This window comes from Limulus polyphemus, unplaced genomic scaffold (assembly GCF_000517525.1).
Source record: "Limulus polyphemus unplaced genomic scaffold, Limulus_polyphemus-2.1.2 Scaffold740, whole genome shotgun sequence".
NCBI classification, from domain to species: Eukaryota; Metazoa; Arthropoda; class Merostomata; order Xiphosura; family Limulidae; genus Limulus; species Limulus polyphemus.
This window is the reverse complement of record NW_013666350.1, coordinates 220,989-231,634: the sequence shown is the minus strand read 5'-3', so window position 1 is coordinate 231,634 and position 10,646 is coordinate 220,989. Positions and strand designations below refer to the sequence as shown.

Sequence of the window (10,646 nt, the reverse complement as noted above, 5' to 3'; positions counted from 1 at the left end):
CACCACAATCAGAACCCCCCTAACTCTTCTTTTTTCAAGAGAAAACAATTTAAGAGATTTCAGCCTCTCGTCGTATGACAACCCCTCCATTCCAGGCACCATTCTAGTAACCCTTCTCTGAACCCTTTCTAACAATTCAATGTCTTTCCTAAGTTAAGGAGCCCAAGATTGAACACAATATTCCAAATGTGCCTTAACCAGTGACCTGTACAATGAAAGTACCTCATTGTACAGTATAACGTCTTTAGACTTTTATTCAATATTTCTATAGATACAACCTAAAATCCTATTTGCCCTACCACTAGCAACAGCACACTGTTTTGGTGGCTTTAGAGACTGATCAACTATTACACCAAGATCCCTTTCCTTCGTAACACTATTAAGGTTATTTCCATCCTAATTATACTTATAATTCAAATTATGATAACCCACATTCATTATTTTGCATTTTTATAATTAAAACCCATCTGCCATTTATTTGCCCAACTCATTAAATGATCTAAATCCTTTTGTAAATCAGCAACATCCTCTTCACAGCTAGCAACACCGAATACTTTAATGTCATCTGCCAGTTTAAGTAATTTATTGACTATCCCTTCATCTATGTCATTGATGTAAATCATAAAGAGGAAAGATCCTAAGACTGAGCCCTGAGGTACCCCACTTGTGACATTAATCCAGTTATTTTGTTTAATGGTAAACAAAATAAATACCTCAAATTTGTCAATAATACAAATGGTATTGGTTTTACTTAAAGATCCGCAACAATCTTACTGTCGTTATCTATAGTTATCATAAAACAGCAGAAAGCTAAAGGAAGCTAACCGTCATGTTTATAGTGTTGTGAGATATTAAAATCTATTAGTGTCTTTATGTTTGTAGAGTTGATACAATAGTGTAAAAAAATAACCACTTTTCCTCTCTATGTAGATTTGTTACAATACTTTAATAATACAACTGTTGTTTCGATATAACTTTGAGTCAATACAATACTGTAAAAACATAACCACTTTTTGCCTCTATGTAGACTTGTTACAATACATTAAGAATACAACTATTGTTTTGACATAACTTTGAGTTAATCAATACTGTAAAAACATAACCGACGTCCCTCTCTATGTATATTTGTTCCAATACTTTAAGAACACAACTGTTGTATATCAACATAGTTTGGAGTTAATACAACACTATAAAAACATAACCGACGTTCTTTTCTATGTAGACTTGTTACAATACTTTAAGAGTACAACTGTTGTATTGATATAACTTCAAGTTATTACAATACTGTAGAAACATGACCATTTAATTTCTATAGTGACGAGTTGTTACCGTATAGTAAGATTACAACCATTACATATTTCTGGTTTCGTATTATGGTAACACATTACCATTTTTAAGTATATAGTGTTACTTTAGAACAGCACAGTACAAACATAATTGTTGTGTATTTATAGTGTCGGCCCAGCATGGCAAGGTTGTTAGGGCGCTCGACTCACAATTTGTGGGTCGCGGGTTCGAAGCCCTGTCCCACCAAAAATTTTCGCCCTATCAGCCGTGGGGGCGTTACAATGTGACGGTCAATCCCACTATTCGTTGGAAAAAGAGTAGCCCGAGAGTTGGCGGTGATGACTAGCTGCCTTCCCTCTGGTCTTACACTGCTAAATTAGGGACGGCTAGCGCAGATAGCCCTAGTGTAGCTTTCCACGAAATTCAAAACAAACAAACATTTGAATCATTATTTTTTCGTACCGTTTTTATGATTTTTTTTTCATTATTCTTCAGTCCTTTTTGTTAAACAAAAAACTTGTAAAATATACACTAACTTTACCTAAACTTTCTCGTTAAATAAATAAGATAAAAACTGACAAATATACACAACCTACAAATAACTTAATAGACACACCTAAGAATACACTTTGGCTATTGATTGCTTTCACATCATATGCAAATAACCCGGACGTATAAATACAGATGTATATTGGTAACGACGAGAGAATAGAAACAGTCGTACTAGGAGTGAAAACATCCTGAGAATTAACCGTATTTCTAAGAGGTCATATTATTGGATGATGGGAGAGAAATACAAATGGACGACAATTCGTCAGGGCACTTGGTAACGACGAGAGAATAGAAACAATCGTAATAGGAGTGAAAACATCCTGAGATTAACCGTATTTCTAAGAGATCATATTATTGGATGATGGGAGAGAAATACAAATGGACGACAAATCGTCAGGGTACTTGCGATACCGCAGGCCACAGCAATGAGATTGACAACAAAGTGCCAGTCACACCAGAAAATAAACGATTATGCCTGGTACAGACACCCAAAACCAATATATCGGACTATTTTTGCTGTGAGAAGAGGTGCTGAGAATGATCGATGTCAAATGGCCGATACACCTACAAATATGTCCAAATATCATTAGGAATTATCTTCTTGTAATGGCCTAAAGTGGTAAATTAGCTAGACAGAATTCATTCCTCAGTTCGAGCAATATTGTATGTCGACAGCATTGGGTATTGCAGATGCTTTCGCCCCTCTTACCTTTCTGGACAAATTAATGTTTTTCAACGACTCTAGATTTCGACAATTTTCGGACGTGAACGCACCTGGATATGGAGTGTATCTTTTTAGGAACTTTTATTGAACTGCCTGGAAACTATGATAACCTGGCGGTATTTCTTTTATAGCGTGGGTAAAATTTGGGCAGGTAGACGATATCAACTGGTGGTATGTTAAGGGGACGGTTGCCGATGCCTGATAGATCATAAGCTGTAAGCAAGATTTTCTATTTGTCTACTACACCAGTGATCAGTTTGCCAGGTAAGATTGTCTTTATGCAAGCTGGGGTTTATGGTCATTCAGACAGAGTTCCAAAGTGTTAGCAGGAAGATCAAGCCATCACCAGTCTTCCCATAACTAGATCAATTATTGAATATCCACCCTATTGAGTGCGTATAGTCCATCTCTGATCATTTCCTGTGAAAGAGTTCCAAACAACAATCAACTTCTACGGAAATCATCAAATTTCTTCGCCAGGAGTGGAGTGCAATCCCACAGTTCCAGATTTAGGATATCACAAGTGCCATGTAAAACCGCTTTTTTTTGCTTTGCATACTACAAAGGGTATCGAAACCCGGTTTCTAGTTGTATAAGTCCGCAGACATACCACTGTGCCACTGAAGGACTACATAGATTAACTTACTAATATAAACACCATATTTAGGAAATCACGCACTAGTCACTTGCCAATCAATAAACATTTTTGTAATTGTGATGAAAGATATATAAAGCTTCACGATTCTAATTTCCAAGTTTTTCTCCTTTTGATTTTGTGTCGAAAAAGTAAGAAGACATACTTAAGGAAAGGTATTTTATTCATTGCTTTTTTATTTAATGAATTGCAGTTCATATCTGGATATTGCGCGAAATTCAAAAAATAAACAAACAAACTATAATGCCGAGTTACTACAGTACAGGAATATAATATTGCTTTCTTTCATATGTCATCGTTCTACATTTACAGTGTCAAGTGATTACAGAACTGTATTTAAGAACGTCTTACACTATGAAAGAAACAAATATTCAGTGCAAGATAGGTGTTAAAAACTCGCTTTTTCGTGAAGCCATACATCCAGTGATGTCAGAGCAGCTTTATGTTTCTTGTTGGTCAAACAATAACTTGCCTTAACGCTGCATGTAACAATCTTCTTTGCTCATATCCAAATCAATAAACCCAAGTAATAAGATTCAAGAAACATCTGCACGGCTTTCTTTCTTATGTCTCTCATTACGCAGAAAATCGATACTAGAAAAATATATTACGAGAACCCCGAAATTAGCCCTCAGCTGAGTTCACACGTGATCAGAACCTCACAAAAACGTTCACGTGGAAAAATGGACAGCGCCATTTTTATTTAAACGAAAAACACAGCTTTCGGTAGAGACTGATACTCTTACTTATTATACAATAATTTTCTAATTAATTAGTAACTAACCTTGTAGCTGGGTGCAGAAAAAAAAATGTAGTTTGTGTATTTGAAATATTGCGTTCAACAAATCACATTGGTTTTACACGCTATTCGTAAAGATTTGGAGCAAAGCTGTATTATAAAAAGAGCCTATAGTGGCACTTCTCATTTTCTTTAATGTTTTTGCACCATTTACACATTCGTGCGTGGTAATCTTTACTCTTTTTTAATTATAATAAAATACTTAATTTAAAACGTTTACGTAAAAAATGGATGTGTTTAAGCTATATGTCAACAAAGTTAAGAAGTTATAATTCAATAAAAAACATAAATCTACGCCAATAGTGTTGCGTGCGTGGGGCCCTCTTCACTCAAACAATTACTTAGAAAAAGAACGAATTCTTAAAAAATATATAAATCACTAAGATTACGTAGAAATAAACTTGTCACGCAAGTAGCAATGATTTTCCAAACCGATAGCTTAGAGATTATTTGAAGATCAAAATGTCGATTAACTCCATGATCGATGATGTACTTACGGGAAGTCTTAACGACCCGAAAGGAAGGGCTGAATGATTCACATTTTCACTGTTCATAATTTGATACTTCTAGCACCTACAGAAAAAAGATGACATGACATTCAAAAACTGGAAGTTGGTTTAATTAAATCAGGAAATTATTTTATTTTTCTTGCAATAACGAATTTCAGAAGTTTTGTAAGTATTTATCAGTGCAGAGGGAAATTGTTATTTCATTTGTTATATTGGATATGTACTTAATAACTATAAATTTTGTAAATAAGAAGTGAAGATTTGTGCCAAAGTAAAAGTAAAGTAGAACTTTTAAATATCACCTAAAGTTTACGTAAGTAAATTCATGTTCAATCTCCGCATCATATGACTCGCTTCTTTGGTTATCATAAATTGTCAGCTTTCTAGAATTTCTAGCAGAAAGCGTTATGGCTTTACCGTTATATTACTATAAGCTGGTTTATCTTGGCATGAAGTTTGGTCACATAGATTTATTCCTTAATTTCCTCTCTAGTGAGTTGGAAGTCGAATTCTCGAGTTCAATTATATTGTATATTAAAAAGAAGATTTATATTTCCTCTATATGACCTGTGTAAATGTAGTTTTATATATACGTTTTTTTTTTGCACTAAACTGATTTCGAATATAAATTAATTTTATCCTTCGTAATTAATATTTTATGTGAAGTTTTTTTTTTTATGGCACGCGCCAAATATATTACCAGCTAGCATTTTTTGGATGAGTATATAACTTCATTAAATCATAGATTGTTATTGTATTGTTTACAGTAAGAAATCAACTATCAGTTATAGCTAGAAAAAAAATCATGGCAGAGTTGTCTTTTCTAATGAATATTTTTCTTTCTTGGTAGGTGGTGCTGGTGTTTTTTCTCAGTATAGCGTCTTTAATAATATATTTTATTGATGCCTCAACGTGAGTATATGTTTTTTTATACGTATTTCATGTAGTGTGGTTTTATTGGTTAACTTTAGTATGTACACTATCTGTAAAGTTACAGACTGCAAATAACAACTAAGATAATAAACACGAATTACACATTGTAATAGTAAGTACTCGCCATGTATTTGCTTACTTTAAGGAGTAGAAGCATAACCTTTAAACTGTTTGCTGCAAACAGTGTTAAGATTAATATACTTTTGCTGTTGCAAGTTTGTCTTTGTCGTTTCCCGAGTATGTTCACGGTATAGCCTTTTCGAAAGTCAACATTTGGCGTCAATTCTATAGCTCAGCACCAAGATGGAACTTCACTGAACCAACTTTCCGATTTTTTTTTGTTAAATTGTGAGATGTTAACTACAAGTTATAGCTCTAACGTAACAGTTTCATTGTTATAAGTTAAAATAAAAGTAATAGTTCTGATAATGTAACATATAGGTCATTGTCTGACTATCTATTTTCAGGCACAAGTTAGTGCGTCATCTTTCAACATATAAAGATCTGTAACAATATTAGGCAATGACACAGAGAATGTTTAAGTTATATGAGACAGAGGATTTTTTAAGGAACACAAATTATATCTTCTCATTTAAACATTTAATAGGGTGTATCAGTTATAAACTTCGAGATTTGGTCAAAGTAAAGTTACTTAGTAGTTTAAAAAATTTATAAAATATTTGAAATATATCACAGAATATCTTGCGTCATATTTTAAAAAGCGTATGATTAACATTTCACCACATTTGAAGTTAAGATCGTAGATATTCATGAAAAAAAATGCATTTTCCTATTTGCATAGTTAAAAGAAATCAAATTAAGTTTTCAGTTCCGAGAAAGGTAATGTTACTGAAACATTTTTCGAATATCTTTCTCTTAATAGTCCTGAAAAATAACTGTCTGTAAATTATGTTATATCTTTATCTAATTGTATCATCAATCATTCAATTCCTTATAAGAAATAAAAATGCAATAATTTTGAATGAACATTTACACAAATTGTATATGAAAACATTGAATATATGATTTATGTATCTATCTATACGTGCACCTTATACGAATATTAGTTAGCATAATGATCTAGGACTAACTTAATACTGACAGCCTGTTGAGATACTAGTGGATTTATGGCCGAAAACACCATTAACACCAAGAATACCACACTATGATAAATAACTACATTTTAAGTGTGTATTATATTTCTAAAGTATTTTGTGGTTTACTTATACCAATTTGTTGTTTTTGTAATGAACCATAATAGGCCAAACAAACATAACCTATATTTCAGTTAAAGACCTACTTCCAGGTAAAGGCTTAATTTATCGCAATATAGTATTATCTTTATTTCTACTACTAATGATAGCTCTAAAATTATTTGCTTAAAATTATATGAATAATTAGGATAAGATCTTTATATATTTTGATTTTAAAACTAATAGAAACTAAACATTTATTATATTTGTATGTCATTTATATTTATATGAAAAATACATGTGTGTATGTATTTTAAACACATTGCTTTGCAAAAAGTACCTGGACATGTAACTATTATATAGGGGTTCCAAGTGATCACTAATCTAGTACTATTTCGGGATTTGATTGAGATGTTTAAGATTATAAAGGACATTTGTAGTGTTGATGCATCATTCTTGTTTTCGTATTCAGTGGTGAGAATAGTAATGCTAGGGAACATAAATATAAATTCTGGCAGGGTAGGAGTCATCTTCAGCTAAGACAGCTTTATTTTTCTAGCAAGACTATTGGCTTTTGAAAGGGATTGCCTTCAAATGTGATAGATGTAGTTAATTTTAGGAAGTTTGAGGGAAGTCTTGATAAATATTTGAATTACAAGGGCTAGCTTTCAGTGTTTTACTTTTATATTAGAGTTTATTATAGTGTACGAGATAGCCTGGATGGGCTAACAGGCCCATTGCTGCTCTTGAACTGTATTTGTTTAATTAGTTATTGCTATTTTGCGAGACAAGCTTTCAACTTCTTTCCGACAAATATTCGGTTACATACAAAAGTTCATCCAGATGAAAGTCTGTGATCTTCCCTTTCGAATTAAACCCTTCTTCTTCTCAGGAAGTGCCAACCCTGCTGTAAATAGTTAATGTTTGGGCTCCTGGCACATCATTCCAAGATACTGATCTTATTATTATGTTGAGATCGTGTATTATTTGCATATGTTTTTTAGCAAAGAATATTATCTGGCTGGAAAAAAAATATTGGCTTGCTGACCAGCAAACACCGTTATGTCTTTTAGAAAGTGGGCATTCATATTATTTTCATATCCTTAACAGACAGATTACCACAGTTGATGATGGAAGTCTCTAATATTTTTCACACCATAACTAGTGAACTTTTTTTACGCTTTGACAGTATATAGGTCAACCTGATGTTTTATTTAAATGTTTTATTATTAAGATCTTCAAGGTGTCAAATGAACTGTCAAAAGACAGTATATTACGCTGAACAACATTGTAACTATTTCAATTATCGATTTTTGATAATTTTCGCACCTTATAATATTTTATCTCTTTAATTTACGTAATGTGTATAATCCCATATATGTTTAGTTGTATATACAAATATATATGTATGTGTATAGAGAGGCATGTGTGAATGTTATCTCTTTAATTTACGTAATGTAGTTATTTACAATACTTTATACTAAACTTATACACAGTAATATACACATTCACACATGCCTCTCTATACACATACATATATATTTATATATACAACTAAACATATATGGGATTATACACATTATATTTATATATACACCTAAACATATATGGGATTATATACATTACGTAAATTAAAGAGATAACATTCACACATGCCTCTCTATACACATACATATATATTTGTATATACAACTAAACATATATGGGATTATACACATTACGTAAATTAAAGAGATAACATTCACACACGCCTCTCTATACACATACATATATATTTATATATACACCTAAACATATATGGGATTATATGTGGAAACGGTTAGGAAAAAGGATATAAAAGGAAACTATTACCAGAATTCCACCCTTTATCATGCGAAACTAAAATGCGCCAGAGTACAGCTACGTGCTCATAGTTTTCATTCTGATTTTTCGTCACCGACCAATAAGAAAGTTACAACAGAATGAAGCCAACAAAAGTATAGACAATTATACTATGACTAATAGCAGTAGTAATGTGTTCCTAGTCGTAAAAAATGTGTTGAAATCAGAGTTTTGGTTGATCAGGGATATTTCATGTAAAAAACTGCGGCATGTTTCAATAGGTTTGTTTGTTTTTGAATTTAAGCACAAAGCTACACAATGGCTATCTGTGCTCTGCCCACCACGAGTATCGAAACCCGGTTTCTAGCGTTGTAAGTCCCCAGACATACCGCTGTGCCATTGGGGGGGGGCGTTTCAATAAGAGTTGCATGCAAGAGTTGGAAAAGGGCACGAATAAACTGTCGCTGTTAATAATTGGAATGGGCGAGGAATGAAACCGAAACGAGTGAAGTTCCAAGACAGAGGATGTTCGTGTACAGTTCTGGTCAATAACACTGTAAATATAGATATAAATGTTACCCAGATAACAGTGAGATAAACTTTAGCACCAAGATTTCTCAATGAACTTGTAACTGGTGGAAAAGCGCTGTTTAGAAGACGTACCCAAAACAAAAGAATGAAATGATCATCGGGTAAAAAACTGTAGAAAGAGCACAGCTAGCGGCCTGTGATATTTACAGACGAATCCAGCTTCGAGTTGTTCGGCAACAACCAACGAAAGTTTGTTCGACAGCGAAAATGAGAACAGTACCATAGTCAAGGTACAACATCTTCAGGGAAGCATGGTGGAGAATCAGTAGAAACGTAGGAATGAATCTCAGCCAACGATGTCTCTAATTTATACAAAACTGATGGAATCATGACTGCTGAGAAGTACAGGTAGATTCTGGTCCATCATGCCATTCCCTCAGGAACACGACTCATGTGGTGAGAAATTATCAAGACAATTACCTTAAGCATACAGTAAGTGTGTTGAAACAATATCTTGACAGTAAAGAGGCGAGTGGAACACCCACAGCCATGACCTGGCCTGCACAAATTCCCGATATGAACATATGGGCTTATGTAAAAAATGAGAAGGTTCAAAAGTGCCCAAAAAAACTTAGCTGAATTGAGAGGGGCAATAAGGACAATTGGAACAATAATCTACACATGTACTTTGATAAACTGTATGGCAGTATTAAAATATACGGATGCTATATTATCTGTAAAGCAAAGGAGGGTTCACATACAAAATGCTAGTGTATTGAACAGTTTATTCGATTTTAATTTGTATTATTTATGATACTTTTGTACCATTATTATAAATTCGTTATTCAGTTACCATTACTCGATGTTAGTGTCTCCTGTATTTGTATCACTTGTGTGATTCCATAACTATTTCCATCAATGTACGTGATGCTTTGAGCTCATCTTTCAATATTAGCATATATATAACAAGACCTTAACAATGTATATATTATAGAAAGTTATAAATAAAATTGTTAGTCGCAATAACTTTGGTGAATTACTACTGGAAATATAAGACACTGTAGAATTATTTAACAGCTATACAAGTAATAAAATAAGTGGTCATGCTGTATATTCAATTTATCAGTAATGCGGCTTTTTTAGTATGTTCCATAGCAAAAAATAAATAAAAAATTTAACAATACTACTAAAACCATATGCAAAGCGTAATAACTCTAAAGGAGTTGTGTACCAAACTTAATAACTTCAATACGTAATATATTGTAACAAAGGACGAAGTAGTAATTTTCTTCTGGACTTTACAAGGCAGTGCTAATTTAAGAGTTAGAGAAAAATATTTTCCTATAGTAATATTTTGTGCGCTAGTAATGTGCAACTTATCTTATATCAAAATATGCAGTAAATAGCTTACTCGCGTAGGCCAATACATAGCCATTGGAAACTCAAACTAAGACAATTGACATGGCCTTCAACTTTTCTTCATTAGGTAAAAACAGAAAATGAGTTTTTTTCAATCGGATTATTTAAATAAATGTATAAACGAAGCAAACTTGATTAACACCGAGGGAATTATTAAATAATAAAACATAAACTTTTCATTTGAATCATTATTTTTTCGTACCGCTTTTGTGATTTTTTTCAT

At 32.9% G+C, this 10,646-nt stretch overlaps 1 protein-coding gene across 1 annotated transcript in view; it reads left to right on the top strand.

Annotated features, from left to right (window-relative positions):
* The window catches only part of LOC106460285 (calcium-activated potassium channel slowpoke-like), an 81,127-nt gene that overhangs the window by 16,293 nt on the left and 54,188 nt on the right, over positions 1 to 10,646 (top strand). Inside the window, exon 2 of the mRNA XM_022386956.1 lies at positions 5,377 to 5,438. Within this exon, the coding sequence (XP_022242664.1) occupies positions 5,377 to 5,438 (62 nt within the window). The remainder of the gene's footprint in view (positions 1 to 5,376; positions 5,439 to 10,646) is intronic.